At 47.6% G+C, this 17,210-nt stretch overlaps 1 protein-coding gene across 2 annotated transcripts in view; it reads right to left on the minus strand.

The window, feature by feature from the left end:
- LOC149352617 (sushi, von Willebrand factor type A, EGF and pentraxin domain-containing protein 1-like) overlaps window positions 1–17,210 on the minus strand; it is a 236,746-nt gene that overhangs the window by 111,829 nt on the left and 107,707 nt on the right. For both annotated transcript variants that reach the window (XM_089581799.1, XM_089581798.1), the window contains one exon: window positions 5,043–5,104. In XM_089581799.1, coding sequence (XP_089437925.1) covers window positions 5,043–5,104 — 62 coding nt within the window. The remainder of the gene's footprint in view (window positions 1–5,042; window positions 5,105–17,210) is intronic.

Here is a 17,210-nt window from a genome sequence, read left to right on the forward strand (position 1 = left end):
CAATACCCACTTCCGTTTGCGACGAGAGGAGCCGTAGAAAGAGAGGTGCAGCAGATGGAGCGACTGGGAATAATCGAGAAGTCCCAGTCACCGTACAATTCACCTGTCCTCTTGGTGAATAAACCAGACGGCACGAACCGGCTCTGCATTGATTTCCGACGCCTGAACGACGTCCTTGTTGCCGATTCGTAGCCAATGCCCAGAGCGGACGCGGTCTTCGCTGCAGCTGGAGAGAAGAAATACTTCTCAAAGGTAGACTTTGCCAAAGGATATTGGCAAATTCCATTGACTAAGGAGTCCAAGCCCAAGACGGCGTTTTCAACGACATCGGGGCTCTTTCAATTCCGTTTTATGCCGTTCGGCATAAAGACTGCCCCGGCAGTATTTTCAAGATTGATGCAACGAGTGGTGGAGGGAATTCCCGGAGTGCAGCACTATTATGATGTCCTCGTTGCCAGTGCTACGTGGGAGGAGCATCTCTCTTCGCTGAGGCAGCTGTCTGCGATAATCGAGACGGCCGACCTGACAGTACGACCAAGAAAATGCGAGTTCGGGATGGAAAGCATCGAGTTCCTCGGGCATCGCATTGGCAGAGGTGAGCTGGCACCACTCGGGAAAACGCTCGACAAGATACAAGCGGCGCCAACCCCTCGAACAAAGCGTCAGGTACGCGCCTTCCTTGGCTTGTCGGGGTATTACCGCGACTTCATCCCCGACTACGCAAGAATAAGCGAGCCCCTCACCCATCTGACGAGAAAGGGCGAGAGGAACATCCTGAAGTGGACGCCGGCCCATCAGGAAGCCTTAGAAGAACTCAAGTGTCGGGTCTCGAGCCCTCTGATACTACGGCTCCCGGACTTCTCCGAACAGTTTGTGCTGCGCACGGATGCCTCAGATGCCAGCCTTGGCGCGGTACTAATGCAGCGGCATAACGGCACGCTTCACCCGGTGGCATACGCGAGGAGAAATTTGCTCCCCGGGGAAGCAGCCTACAGCACAATCAAAAGAGAGTGCTTAGCGTTAGTTTGGGGATTATGGAAGCTTTCCACCTACCTGTACGGGGTGCCCTTCATAGTTCAGACGGACCATCAACCACTGAGCTACATCCAACGAGCGAAATAGCTAAACAGCAGAGTCTTGCGCTGGAGCTTGCTGCTCCAAGAATATCAGTTCAGCGTCGAGCACATTAAGGGCAAGGACAACGTCGGTGCTGATTTTCTTAGCAGGCTGTAGATTTGTCGCGCGCTATTAATTTTCACTGTTAAGCATTCAAGTATCATAGTGCATGTATACGCTGACTTGAATTATGTGCTAGTTTTAAAAAACGGTTATGTTACGCGCTGTATATTTGCGCACAGGCCTGCTCGCTGACTTCTGTGGGTTTTGAATATTATCCGATAATATTCTGAAAGTGGGGGGCCGTGTCACAGAAGTGGCGGCAGCCTGTAAATTACTTTTGTTTGTATAAAGCTGATGTGTCCTCGTTTCTTTAACATAGTGTGACCGTGTAACCTGTATTTGTCTCGGGAAGAGCACGAATATATGCACGCTGTTTCAGTTAAACAACCTACTCCCATTGCGGAAGTGGAGGCGTACGTGGTGCTTGTTTTGTGCATGTATTACTTTTTCCTGGCTCACCGTCGGCCCCGATACTGCCGAAGTCTTGAGCTGACCATTAGCAGGAAAGAAGTTGGGGGCGTAGGCGACTCCCTTTTTGGTTGTGGTTTACTTTTTTGCTGTTCCAAGGTCACCGAATTCAGAGTCAAAGCCTTTGGCTTCTTTTTAGTTGTCCGTTAATTTTTTCCCTCCAAGATGTCGGCCATGCAGTGTCAAAGTGTAGGTGCCTACGTGCTCTTGTTGGGCTTTTTGGTGCTTGCTTTTTCGACACCGACTCTGTGGCGCCGCGATTGCCTCGCCCGCTAGCGCCCGAGTACTTTAAAATGGGCCGTATGGGCACGAACTTCAGTCCGCTCGTCGGTGGAGACGCTGCCGCCGCGAACTCCCGGGACTCCGAGCCGCCGCACCGCATCCTCGAAACCGCAAGCTGCTCTGGAAGGACGTCGCCTTCGGGGGCCGCATTGACTGCGCGTTTGTGGATGGACTGCTGCCGCGCTCCCCGGTTGACTGCATGTTTGTTCCCCTCTGAACTTTTATCGACTGTAGCTAATTGGGCTCTCACTTGTGTTCTGACCTGTGAAGACATATTGTATAACTTATTTCAGTGTATTTAATGCTATCTGTTTCCTGCCATTGTTTTGTAGGATGTACACTAGGCGTCTGTGAAAGCTGTCGTATTCTTCAATCGAAACTATAAACGTTGTTTTCTTGTTGTTACCTCTTAACACGCCTCGGTCTCATTGACTACGTTTGCTTACCGGCTACGGCGGGCATCAAACGGCCACCCACTTCATTGTCAGGACTCGGTGATGACATCGCGTAGTCACCGAACCCGTGACAGGGTCCCTCATAGCACACGGTTCGCTTTGGGACGTCAAACCCCGTATGTCTTGTACTACAGCGAAAATAATTCCAAACGACGAGTATGGGCATCGTCGTCAGCCACAAATCGAAGTGGAAGTCACTGTTTCAAGACGCATAGCCTCCCGATGAATCGGAACTCGCACCATTGAATTCCCAGGGCATTTCGAGAGTACGTGCGCCGCAATGGTCTCGAAGGCAGGTTTGCGCCTTCCTGATTTAAATCTACCACTGCAAAGGCTGTCTTATTTGTTGTTGCTGTGACTATTGAGGGGAAGGGTACGGACACTAGCGCTTGTTTTTCTTAGTTCAGGAGGGCACCGTGGTAGCAAGGATTGGGATTGGTGGCAGTTCGGTCAAGTTCAGGAAATGGTGATTTGCAGACATTGCGCAGCTAACAAAATCGAAGACAGCTCAGTCGTGTCCAACTGGAGCTCGAGGAGCCGAAGGGCTGGGAGGTGTTTGCTACTGGGGAACAGGAGGTGTACTCCTGTGTCGGCAAGTAGGCCCAGGTCTTGGAAGCGGGGCCTCCGGTTGGCGTGGTGCGCTGGACACTGGCAGAGGAGGTGGTCCATGGTCTTGTCCTGGCCGCACACCGAGAAGGCTTGCGACTAGGCTCTGACATGGAGGCAACTTCCGTACGCTGTCTAAGAACAGCCGATGTGTAAGCGGAGGAAGAGAGAGTGTTCTCTTCGGGTCAGCTTCTCAGGTAGCCGCTTCAAGCAGGCATGAGATGCAATCTAATGTCTGGATGCTGGCTGATGATGCCTTTTCTTGAAGGCAGTCCTAGAGTAATCGAAGGACATCACCGCTGTGGAGATGGGGGAGGGAGGCGAGGGATTCAGGACCATGAAGTGCTCTGGCAAGCGTGTCGGCTTTCTAGCTGCCAGGCACGCTGATGGGGCATATAAACCATTTGCGGTAGACCCTGTGGCCACGGTTTTTCAGCGATTGAGTCTAGGAGAGTGGCCGTTGCCACGCACGGTGGTGTTCTGTCGCTTGACGTTTTGGAATGCTGCTAACCTGCGGTCGCCTGCGCAGTACATAGGAGAACCAAGGCATCCGTGAAAACACTGTAAGATAGGCTCTCCTCTTGGAGTGATGCGGTTGTATGTGTCATTGCAGAAATGAGATTATGGCGTTTGAATCGGCCCTGCAGATCCAAATGAACCGGGATGAGAGGTAGTCTTTCTTTCTTCCTGTTTTTTTTCATCTTCCACCCTTGAGGAGGGAAGGTGCCTCAGCCTAGCGAGGAGGGAAAAATTGTCAGGGACATGCTGCTGCCTGTCGATGAAGAGTAGGCCTGTTCGGAGTAGGAGAAGGGAAAAGGCAAGTGTTCCCGCCTCGGTCAAGATGGCAGAGACCGGGGCTGACTTCGGAACTCCCGGGCATCTTCGGATGATAGAGTGGTATTGAGTCTCCAGCCTATTAATCCGAAAGGCATGGGGGAGACCAGAGCCAAAGCATGCAGCAGGTTGGTCGCACGTGCATGATAGAGCTTGAGGGGCGAGGCGGGGTTGCAGCCTTTCCTGCCGGCTAGTATCTGGAGTACTGCCCGGCCCACTCGACGGAGTCGTGAAAAAAGGGCCATCTCCACCGAGCGCACTGGACGTTGCCTCTCACACTAGCACTATACCAAGCCGTAACGAAAATTTCCCAAAGTAAACCCCAAACTCTCTATTGCAGACTCTTTTCTCTGCACCAAAACACGAACAATCTGAAAAAGTTGAGAATTTTCGTTCTTAAAATTTTTTGAAACTCCATGAAAGTAATGTTTTCAACAAATTTTACCGCTCATATTACCCTAGAAAGGGAAACTTTTCCGAAGTATTCTGGAATCAAACTGCGTAGATGGGCAAACTTTGCACCAGCTTCCAAAGATTAAAATCATGGTCAGCCAGTAAGACTGTGTGATTGCAAAAAGGGGAAAGCTCCTGAGCCGCCTTCAGAGGAAAGAAAAAAATATTTATATATGATCACGGACAACTTTCTGTGTCGCTACTGGCAAGGCTAGGAAGAGAAAGGAAGGAGACGGGTTTTTGTCGTCCCGGCTTTGTCGCTGCGCAAAGTAGCCAGGGTAGTAAATGAGCAGAGGGAACACATTTTTTAGGCCACTTGCTGCCCCCAAAACTTCTGCGAACTCACCCGGATTGCATATAACACCCCTTTCTCTCCTACCGCTTATACCTATAAATGCGAGGGACGACTGGAAGGGTCGACCAATTGTTAAACACGAGAGAGGGGTCGATTCTTTTGTATGAACTTGTTGGCCTCACCCCCGTGGTGTTCAGGACTATATTATGCCGTGAAATGACACTTGCGCATCGGCGCTGCAGCCTTCAAGCAGACTTCACAGCGCTGCAAACGACTTGAAAGATGGTGTTGGGAGGCAGGGGTGAAGGGACCAGCAATTATCGAAATGTTAGGAAAGGCCATCCAGCTGACTCAAAACAGGCGCGTACATGCCCTTCCACTCAAACGAAATAAAGAAAATAAAAAGAATACCGACGCGCGCAGAGGAAGAACTTGGAAGTGCAATAAGCATGGATCGTAAAACACTGTACCTGTTTCCAGGTTCCGCTGCGCTGCACTTTCGTGCCGTGGTGCATAGGCACGACACATTTCTCTGAAAAAAAAAAAGATTGTAAGACGATTAGTTTATTCTGGAAAGATTTTTAACCTTGCATGTTTCAAAAATACCAACAGTGTAACAGCACAGACTTGCGTTTTATATTGCTCGTTTCTCTGTGTTCGTCACTGCGCCGCATTCATCATTGTAACAAAAAGAGCTTAGCCTGTGAACCCCTCTCCCGACACCATATTATCCAATTGAGTTTATGAGAGTAAAACTCTGAATTAGAACATATACACTGCCTCATACTTAGCCGCTCCAGTCACTAACAGAATCGGTTACGCATATATACAGTAGATTACGAGAGATGTGATGATAGGGCGGCATCACGCGAGAGGGGGGCTGTAAGGCCGCGCTTTATTATGGGCTCGTTAGTTGATTTTAACTGCAGTAACTTGAGGTCACTGCGCGACCCGACGTCCCCCGTAAGCATCCACAAAAGCGCGGAAGTGAGTGTAAGCATCGCTATGACGGCCGATGGCTCCTAGCATTGTGAAGTGTACTCATCCGCCCGCGCGTCAAGATGGCACTCGTGGCGCACACAAAGGGTAGTGGTGGGCATGTGGCGCCGCTCTGTCCTTTGCGGCGTTCCCACGGCAGCGGATCCCCACGCCACTTCCTTGGAAATATGCGAACCTGCCTCGAGTTTCGCGAAGGGCCCTTTCGTTTGCTGGAATTCTTGAGAGCACCGAAGCTTCGCGGGGTTCGTTTCCTGCCTCCGCTACATCCGGCACTTCCACGATGAGCCAGGAAAATAAACTCTCCTTGTCGGGCAGCTAGAAAAACTCGACATCCTTCGAGAACCGACACGCAGGTGTGGCGGCAAAACGGTAAAGGAAAACAGCACCACGCGATAAGGGCAAGAACTACCGCGGGGAGAAGTTGTTCGGAATGTTTTCGTTATGTGTTTCCTTTTTTTCTATAGCCGAGCGCTGTGCTCGAGGTTGTACCCAACCTTCAGGGGCGGTGGTTACCTTGTTTTAAAATCTCATTGGTTATAGAAGTTCAGGGCGTGCTTCTAAACATGACCGCCCTAACTTCTTTGTTTGGGAAAACCTATAAAAATCGAAGAAAAAGCAGTGGACACCAGTATTGTCTAGCCTAGCTAGAGGCTCCGTGCTTGGCACGTACTTGAAGAATACCTAGGCTTAAATTGAAACCCTTCGGTCGATAAGTAAGGTATTCGAGTATTATCTCTGTGTGAGATCGCTTCGTTGAAGCTACAGTTATTGAATTTGTCTTTGTGACTTCGTTTCTGTAACTTGAGTTATCACATTTGTAGATTCTGTAAATATATTTCCTCGTCTTCATCATCTCCATCACCGAACGTCTCCTTCCTCATCACTACCGAATTAACACGTTTGGCGAGGCCTGTGCCCCTCCGAACAAAGAAGGCAACGAGCCATCTTGAATTTCCTTGGACCTTGTGCATGCGTCTTCAACTTTATGCGCACTTCCCCACTACTTCTATGTCTCATGCAGGGTTTATTAGATATTGTCTCACCCTTTCTGTGTTTCATGTAGCACTTGTTAATTGTCAACATGCAGTTTAGAGCATGCTTGAGGGACTACCTCAACACTGCATCTTGCAGTTATAAGTGGGTAATATTTTAATTTATAGAACTTTGACTCAAAAAATGGTCATGAGTAGATTGACCTCATTTTGTAGAACCAGCACTGTCCCTAGGAAGAAATGTTAGGTACCAAAAACGCAGGCTAGACCACGCTTAGAGGCTTCGCTGCCCTGTCAGTTTAAGGGTGGACCCAAAATCCCCAGCAGCACAGCTAGGTGGCCCAATACTGGAAATGTATTGGCAAAGGCCGGTCCTATAAAGGAACCAGGCTGACACCAGCCAGTTGCAGTACTGGGCCAATTACCTGTGATGCTTGGGATAATCCTTGATGTCATGTATGTGACACCAAGCTTGCCGTATTCTATATGCTATACCTCAAGCGGAATCTTTATTTCCGTATGAAAGAAATAATTCGCTTTAGCCTTGAGATTGCAAAACAAGAAGAAAACTTGCAACTGTGTAGCATTGCGCTAGTAGATTTGTGTCTTGCTTCAGTCTGCGTACTTGTGCAAACTGTGTGAAATTATAACTCATAATCATTGCGCGCCCGTTTAATGGTCAGTGTGTGCGTGTGAAGTAATTTTATGTCCATGCAGGCCTGGGCGACATCCACCGAGTTATCATTGTTGTCGGCGGAGAGAAGTGAATCTCGTCAGGCAGCATGGAGGAGGCATTAGGACTCCTTGGAGCTTTCTTTGTATTTAACATATGTTATCCACCCGGCTGCCCTGTCAGTATGGAGTTTTTGCAGAGGTAAATGATTATGAGATAATGGTAAACATCCTTTCGATAAAGTTTGGAATTTCAGTGCCATAACAATTTTGTTCAACTAATAAGCGTTCATGAAAGGTAAGTGCTTTGTCTGCCAAGGCAAAATGGAACCTGACCTCTAGGCATCCTTCTTTCTGCTATGGCTTCATATATATTGGTCTTCACGGTGAATAGTGTAGGAGTGAAATCCTGTTTCTTTTGACGATTTCTTTATCGCGCATTGGTTTCATGGGTAATGAGTAATCTATAATATTGGCAGCTTTTATCACACCTAGAATGCGGTATTTCAGCATCATACGTCGAAGGATACGACGCCTATCAAAATTTTTAAATTTTTGTTCGTATGCTTATGATTTTTTAAACGTCAAAAAGTTTCTTAGAATATACGATTAATGCTAATTTCATGATCAAACCGGTATCTTCTATTCACTTTGCTGAACAGAAGGCACTTGATTTGTGATTGAGCTCTAATAGTCTCGCTTACTAAACTTCGGGACATGTGTGAAATATTTCTAGAAAGCGCAAAAACAACACGGACAAAGCACTTTCGAAAAATGTCAAACGTGCACCAGCTAACCCGATCCGCCACACTTCTGAATGTTTGAAATACTGTGCAAAATGAAATGACTTTTGCAAGGCATGCTAGCGTTAGAAATTTGGCAGGGCTATGGTGTGCACATCTTTTTTTTTTGGCCGCATGAAAAGGTAGCACAGTGTCCCTCGGCAATATCATAAATCTCAGATGATTTCATTCAAGGGGAGAACTACTAAATGTTTAGTTCACTCATCAAAGTATATTTATTATTAGTATGTGTTATTTATTTGTCATGTCAATACCAAGTGCACATAACCAATGGAAGCTGTTTTCGCAGCTTGATGTCCTGTGTTGCGGGCTGGAATGTAAGGTAGTAACTGTACTAATACGAAAAGCTTCTGTTTTAGTGTCATCTCACAGGAACATATGTAGAGGCTGCTTTAGTTTCTTTGCCTCGTTTTTTGGCTGCTACACCATCCTGACGTCAATTTCGTCTCTTACTGTATCAGTAATCTGCTCCCGGGAAAGGAAGTCATTGCGGCCCTTGAACTGTATGCAGAAGCAAATGGTCGAACATTCAAATAATGTGAAATTATCTGCTACCAGGATGTCATAGGAATGAGGCGTTGTTATTATTGTACTGGCCACGTGGGCCCGAGCAAGCAGGAACCGAGAACAGTTGACAAGGCCGACAACCTCGCGACGGCGGCAGACCAGTGTAGTGCTTGTGATGCACCCCCCCCCCCCCCCCCCCCCTAGGCTAAGTGGATTAAGGCAGCAGACTCCCTCGACCGGGGTGACCACGGCGGCAGCGGCGAGGGTCGAGGACCGGCGAAAGCCGAAGATACGGCGAGGGCTGGTGAAGATTAGCAGCGGCGGAAATAGCGACGGAAGCAGCGCCGACGATGGCGGCGTCAGGTGGCCGAGTCTACCCTCAGGTCGCCGAACGACGGAGTGGTGCAAGGTCAAGCTGTTGCTATTAATTGAAAGACGGCTGTGTCCTCGACAGAGGTCTCATGTTTTGGACACCCGGCGGGGAAGCACGAGGACGTTCGTTCACCTGCTGGTAGAGTGCGGGAGATTCATTTCCAGCAGTGTTTGATTACTCAGCATCTACCCCTTCCCATCGACCGAGCTGCGAGAGAGCGGGACAGTCCAGCACCACCCCTGCCGTTATGGTACCACCGGCATCCACATCTGCCCATGCGATTGTACATCGTTCTTCGAACTTTATTTCCCAGTCAGGGATCTGGGGAATCCGAACCCTATTTAACTCGGCTGTGAGTGTGGCCGAGAGACGCCCGTTAACTACGGTCGACTCCGGTTGGCGAAGAAGTTCCCTTCCACTGAGAGTCACTCTCAGTCGCTCTTTTGTAAACAATGCAAATAATTGTATAAAGTTTTCTTTGCCTTCCTCCTAACCTAGTCTCCCATCCTCCTCGTCCCATCACCGGTCAGACCATGTTACCCGGGTCGCAACAGCTGGTTGGCAGCGGTAAGATCGTCTGCGTGTTGTCCTGGCTCCGGTTTTGGTGAGTGCATTGCCTTCTCTCCTTGAGTATTGCCAGGCTTAGCATTTGTGCTGCTCTTCCTGGTAGTGTGCGTTGGTTGTAGTAGCCTATTTGGATTTGAACCTTGCTTTGCACCAACATCCTTGAGAGACTAGCGATCACATTGTTAGCGAGCACTTAAGGGCAGTCATGGACTGGCGAAAGCTGCGTAAGATGGACCTGATCTCCTTATCTGGAGAATTAGGGATTGATTGCGGGAAAACAATGAAGAAACTGCATGTTGTCAGTGCGGTAGAGGACCTCGGTTTTGAGGACGAGGAGATAGTGGAGCACTGGGAGGAAATAAAAAGAAAAGAGGAGTTAGAGGAACAAAAAAGAAAAGAGGAATTGGAATTGGAGGAACGAAAAAGAAAAGAGGAGTTAGAGGAACAAAAGAGGAAAGATGAGGTGGAGCTAGAAAGGAAGCGACTAGAGGTGAAGCTAGCTGAAGCTCAGGCAGAAGCAGCAAAAGCGGGCACGGCCTCTTTTGTGAGCAGTCAGTCATCGAAGCCGCCCAAAATGAAAGACCCTCTGTCACCTTTCAAAATGGGTGAAGATATCGGACTGTTCACTGTGAACTTTGAGCGCGCGTGCGAAAACCATAGCTTTCTTCGTACAACTTGGCCTCAGCACCTTTTGACGGTTCTGCCATGTGAGGCTGCCGACGTGCTTGCTCGGCTGACAAAGGCGGAGGCGGATGATTACGATAAAGTGAAGGCCACCTTGCTGAAAAAGTACCGCCTGTCAGCCGACGCCTTCCGTCGACGGTTCAGAACCACGGGGAAGCGGCCCTTCTGAGTCATTCTCAGATTTTGCCTACTATCTTAAGGCAAATCTGATCGAATGGCTCAAGGCCGCGGAGGTTTACGAGGACCGTGGCAAAGTTGTAGAATAAATATGTCTAGAACAATTTTACCACTGTGTAAATGAGGAAACGCGGCTCTGGGTGCAAGACAGGCCCGAAAAGAAAAGCTTAGAGCGCGCCGCCGAGCTCGCAGAAGAAAGAGTTCCACGCCAGGCGCGAAACAGGAAAGGAAAGCTTAGGGGCAGCAACAAAGCCCTACAGGGAGTTCGGGGAGCGCCCTCTGCGGAACGAGAATAGAGCGGCCCCGCCCAGAGTAGAGAAAGGGGCAAATGAGGGGGTCCGCGAAAAAGACTCCGTCGGTAGAAATGACGCAGACAAAGAAAAAAAGAGAAGGATCGTGCTAAAGCCTTCGAGGCGAGGAAACCGGCAGTCTGTTTCCGCTGTAACGAGCCCGAGCACATCGCGAGTGGCTGTCGAAAGACTAGGCTGATTTTGTCGCTCCATACTCTCGACGAGGAAAATATGCACCTACTATAGTCGGATCCAACTCAAGAATGAAGCGGCTTTTCCCCGTCAAAGGAACCCCTTCCAGCCAATGGCGTCCGGCGATTCTCATGACCCTGCTAGCGTGACAATGCAGGGAGCGGCGCCACAATGAAGAGAGGGGTATATCCCCGACCATGAAAAGAAGGGGCTGTCCCCTTTCATCTGCCACTGCGTGCATTTTCACGTTACCGGGGTCATGAGAATCCGCCGACGCCATTGACTGGAAGGGGGTCCTGTGGCAGGGAAAAGCCGCTTCCTTCTTGAGCTGTATCCAACTACAGAGCCGTACATGCGTGAAATGACAGTGAATGGGCGACGGTGTCGCGCCCTGCGCGACTCCCCCGCCACAATGGATGTAATGCATCCTTCGCTCGTTTCACCGCAAGATTTCACGGGGGAAAGCGAGTGGATCCGGCAGGTGGCTCAGGAGGACAGTGTCTGTCTGCCTGTTGCACGCGTCACCATTGAAGGCCCGTTTGGGGTGCTGCATACCGAAGCGGCGGTGTCAGCGACCTTGCCAGAACAGTACCCGTACCTTTTTTCAAACCGCTCGCAGGGCGAGCTAAAGGCCGTTGTACGATCGCTTTTGAGCGGATCCGCCAGGCAGGCGGACTGGCGGACCGAACGACCAGACAATAGGCATTCGCCCCGTTCGGCAGGCGAAAGGAAAGTTGGTGAACTTCAACTTTGGGGCGGACGAGCGAAGCGCCCGGCGACCGAATTGCAGCGATTGGCTGCTTTTTACGTGACGTAGGCATCCGCTCCTGCCGGGCAAGATGGCCGTCCGTCGACTGAACTGGGGAGCGAGGCATAGGTCGTGGCTGTAGTGGTGGCACCTATGCCGCGAGGCATACTATATTGGCCACATGTTAATATTACGAGTGTTCAGAGCGACTGCGAACTTCTCCGCGTGCAGCAGCGGCGAGCAGCGACAGCTTCCCGAGTTGAAATCGACGCTGATGTAGTTGACAGAGCGCCTCTTCAAACCGACGCAAGACCTACGTGTTGGCGGTGTCACGAAGTGTTTATATGGAGCTGTTTGTGGTTGCTGCAAGCGTTCCTAATTCCTGCGAGGATCATCACGCACAGCGGCGGACAACAGCTGCTCACGGTGAACTTTTGTGCGTGCATGAGCTGCGTAGCACAGTGACTAGTGTCCGCGTAGTGAAAGTGATTGCGATCGAAGCGAGTGCTTTTACGTCAAGGCAGTGAAATGTGCGCCTTCGAGAGCTCACTACGCACGCCGTGCTTTCCGAATGCTGAAATGAACGTGGCGTTGTGCAGCTAGTCGCATTCGTTGCGATGGTTGCAGTGATCGCGACCGAAGCGTGCACATGACGTTGTTGCTGGCTACGCATTCGTTACCATTTTGTTGGCGATTCGTGTTGGCACTGTGCATGAGAATTGCCGTGTGTGCGACGTGACGCGACGCGAGCTTGGCTGCACGGCCGTAGGACTGTTTTGCGGCGACAACAGCGATGTCGCCATCCTTCTGCGCTTTGGTGCTCCATTCAGTACGTTTTGTGATGATGGGTGCTCGGTTTACGACTCGCCGAAGAAACTGTGTAACCTGTGTGAAAACATCGGTGCAGTGCAAACGTATCTTCGGGAGCGTCATTTATTTTTATTTCCTGCCGGCTGTGCGCACATTTGCCTGCAATAAACATATCGGCGTGATGAATGGGTGACTGAACACTTCCGCTAGCCATTTCGGTTTAGGTTGTAACAACATGGTATTACGCGATTACAAACAAGAATCATTGCCGCTTTTAAATCATGACTGATTGACAGTGTACAAATCTCTAATGTGTGCCAACTCATAAGTCTGTTTTTCATGAGCATTTCAATTGATGTAGCGGAGAAAAAAAAAGTGTGGCAGCAGCTTATGCAATCAAAACTGTCCACAGAGCAAGTTGAGCATAACGAGTCTTGATGGAAAAGAAGAAAAAAATATTGAGAAAACCTTTGCCATTGCTTTTTCTCTGTTCTTCTTTAGCAGTGTTAAGTCAATATTGACAAATGCTTGGCAGTATTTAGTTTAAGTGGGATGTTGGTTTCCACTGCAATCAGAAAAATACAGTAATCTTGAAGCACCTCATAGGCAATGACAGTGTCTGTTGTTGATTTTGCTCATGGTCCTTTTCGATCCGGAGATCAGTGGTACGAAACTGGATGTGTTCGCAATGCTATTGTTGCAGAGCTGCTCACGAAATCGGCTTTATTGGTGTTAAGCGGTTGTTCAGCGGCGCTTCCTGGGTCAGCCGCAGCAGTTTGTTTAACGAGACATTCTCGAAGCTTTGAGAAGATCTCGTCGATGCACTTGCATATGTCTGTCTGCTACCACCTTCATTTGCCTGTGACTGCTTGCTGCAGACATGACTACTTGCAGACTGCATAATCAGCCCTGTGGAGCTGGTAAAGCTACGCTAGGAACAAAGACGATGGTAACAACATCACTGCACAGGGTAGCAATTCTTGCTCTGTTGTCGTCCCTTAGCACAGTTTCGACATGCCAACTTGCCACCGGTGCACCACACAGTACGCTATGATCAAGTTCTGTGAAATTTACAGAAAGCAACAACGGCAGAGGAAGTAGGTTGTATAGGCATATCTATAGTGCATGCTGTACAGATAGCTTCCTGCCTTATTAGAGCCTGGCCCCTCTGTTTTTAATCCTTCATCACCCAGCACCTATGGCCCTATTTGTGTTATTGGCATGTGCTGCAAATAACCAAACACATTTCATACTCTTGACCCTGCTAGATTGTTTTGGCCCATTAAGTTGTTTGATTCAAATCGGCAAGCTTTTAGAAGACATTTCTGCAATAGCCAACTTTTTCTTGTTCTTCACGACATGCACCTTGACTGCAACATCCCCCTATGATGCTTTTGTTCTTTGCTTTGAAAAAGCATGCGATTCCCCTATTTATGTGAGGCTGGTTTTCTCGTGCTTTAACTTGCATTCAATAGCTCTAAACTGGATCCAAGCTTAAACAGCCAGCCTTCGGCAGATTTCCCTTGCCAATTCTTATGTATCTTGCCTTTTCCTGCAATCTCGGACGTCCGCCAAGGCACTGTTTTGGGCCTCATCTTTTCATTACTTGCATTATTACCGTCCCTTCAGTGTTTTGTCATATGCCTTCACTGACAGCCATATGGGGTGTGCCATATTGCAATCAATACCAGCATTTCAGTTGTTCAAAACAACAATTAGCATGTCCTGGATTGTCCTGTTTGCTAATGTTACTAAGAATGCAGTAATATTGTTTTTTATTGTCAGCATTACATTTTGCCAACTTATAAGGCCTTCCGATAAAGGTATATTCAGTGTATACTGGTTCAAATACCTAATAATCCTCATACACCCACCCACAACCTAGGATATTTACAACATGACGTGTTGTTAGTATCACCGTCTTCCAAGTTACTTGTATTCAATTCCCCTGTGTGTCATCAACTTGGGTATTCTAATGGCACATGGCACAAATCTAATTTAACTAGAGTCCTTGAATTAGTTCAGTCCTGAGCCGCTTGTTTTATTTTCTCACGCCATTTTTGAAGGTCCAGTTTGACAGCACTAAAAGTGCATATTTGAATGTCTTCATCTTATGCAGGTTTTTTTTGCTCCTTACCAACACGTCCCCAACTAATCAGTCCCAACTTGTAGTCTCTCGCGCACTAGGTGCACTAACACTCTTGTGCCTCATTTAGCTCATATGCCACTGAATTTCAAGATTCGTTTTTGTTCGTGCCACAGAAGGCTGTAACGGTCTTGCATCCCACAAGGCTATGTATCTTACTGTCCTTTGAAGTGGTTACTACATAAATCATGCTATAAATTACGAACTCACTGAGCTCCTACCTGGCACACCATTTTAAAGCTCGCTACTAAACTAACGTCATTTAGGACCACTGAGGTGTGATAAATATGAAAACAAATAGATCTGATATAGTGCTCAGTCACTCGGTCACCTCGGCAAACCAGTACAATGCTCTCTTATGCATAACGTGTTCATTGAGAACTTTGTTCATAATTTATTTCAAACTATATCGGGGCAGATTTACACAATAGTAGCATTTGGGCTAACTTTGCACAAGCTAGCTCTAGCTACCTACATTCGCTCACTGCAAAGCTAAACATGCATTAGTGCACCCACCTGTTGTTGACCAGGCTTCTCTTTGTGCTTGTCTGTTCTGCTCAGCTGAGCAACACACTGACTTCATGATGTGGCTCAGTGAGAATTCTACATGTGTATGCTTATGCATGTAACTTGTATATAGTCACATGCACTAAGGATAGTATTAACTGGGCAATTGGTTCAGCTTAAAAACTCTCATCATCAGATTGCAGCAAAGAGATAGCAATAAAAGACAAAAGTCATCACTGCCTTTCTGTTTTTCTTCGTCATCCTTCGGCCTGACTTCAACTTGGGTTTTTTCCAACTTCCTTATGAATACTGATGGCTCAGTTAATTCGTTTCCTTGCAACCCAGACTGGCAGTGGAATAAGGATATTTTGCTAAGAAATTGGTAATTAGTAACTAGTACGACATTATTCTATATATAACAAGTGGTGCGGATATCGATTAACAAATACAGATTCTCTCTTTTGCTTGCTGCTTTGGGAATCAGAGTTGCCCTTAAAATTTCTCATATTTTTTACTGATCAGAAAGGACGTACCTTCAAGATTGCTGTAGAGCTTTACTGGAGAACTTAAGCATCTATGGCCCACACATACTTCAATGGCTTATTTTTCAATTCATTCTGTCCTGAGACATCATAGCTCTTATTTCTGAAAATTAACTTTTTCGCATTCTGCTTCATATGATTGTGTTTGTTTGAGGTAACTGCAAAATATGAAGCAGTTCCCGTTCCCTTGACTATACAAAGCATTCTATCCTAGTCTCCGCCAATATTTGCTATGTAAACTTTCCAAATCGGTTTTTGCATTTCTTTAACCTCTAGGCCAGTGTACTTACTCTCTTATCTAATTATGTATGGATTAATGAGGATGGCACATGTATACTTTTCTGAAATACGGAGCAACCACTTTGTTTTAAATTCATGGGACAGTTAAGAATGCTTTGTGGTTGTACGCACAATACGCCACCTTGTTTCTGTGCATGTCAACATTGATTGGCTCTCAACAGAACTTTCCACACTTGTTTACTATGCTGCATACTGGTTTGCACAATGTTCACTGCAATGTCACCTCAGGAAGCACTGGTAAAAGGAAGCGGCCTGCCCACTGTCACTGCAGAACAAAAGCGTGCGCTTTAGTACAGTGATGCGCACCATATCCACTTTGAAGCCACTGAGTGGTATTTCTATTTCGATTTCCGTAATTGTGTGAAAAACATGACGAAAAAAAATCAGAAAAGAAATCAGTATTATTGCGTCGTCATTTTTCTGTGATATTGTAAACACCTGCAGTTAACACTGATCTTCCATATTAGTAAAGGTTGGGAACATTGTAATTTCCTCATGTATAGATGCATTCATATCTGATGGTAACATGCTAAAATATGCAGATTTTTTCATGCATGCATAATACACACATACACATACACCTTTTCTTTAATGAGAGACAGTGGCGTGTTTGATGTCATTTGACCACACATACTATGATGTGGATAGAGTTGAAGTGCGGCGGGAGTGAACACAGACACAAGAAGAATGATATACGGGTGATGCTGGATTTCCCACAGCTGAAGAACCAAGCTGGGCAAAAATGATCTGGTTTGGTTTATGGGGTTTAACGTCCCAAAGCGACTCAGGCTATGAGAGACGCCGTAGTGGAGGGCTCCGGAAATTTCGACCACCTGGGGTTCTTTAACGTGCTATGACAGAGCATTGTTAAAGGCTGTGAACAAGCAGTCCACATCAGCAGCAGCAGCAGCAGATGCCCTCTCTACAGATGCAACAACCAATCTTGTCAAGGTCACCTTGACATCAGAAGCAGTAGCATGGACTAAGCCTTGGTACTATTCCCTTTTATCTAAGAGCACACAGAGGCATCTGCTCTACGTCACCTCTTGTGTAGGACAGTCCAGCATACACTGTTCGTGATATCGCTTTGGACAGTTGGCAGTATCAGTGAGGTGTTCGTTGCGGGTTGTCTCTTTATGTTTCATGTTAACTATGTGTATCTATTCCTACAACAAATATTTTTGTTTGCATTGAATTGGCATCTAAGCTCAGCCAACAACCAATGTTCAGTTTTGGTTTTTGGCTGTCAGAACATGTTATCACCGAACACTATAGTCAGATTCAATTTAAGTCTGCAGTGAAGCTCTGCCATCTGGACCGCCGCACAGA

This window comes from Amblyomma mixtum, chromosome 3 (genome assembly GCF_055824585.1).
Source record: "Amblyomma mixtum isolate Tamu chromosome 3, ASM5582458v1, whole genome shotgun sequence".
NCBI lineage: Eukaryota > Metazoa > Arthropoda > Arachnida > Ixodida > Ixodidae > Amblyomma > Amblyomma mixtum.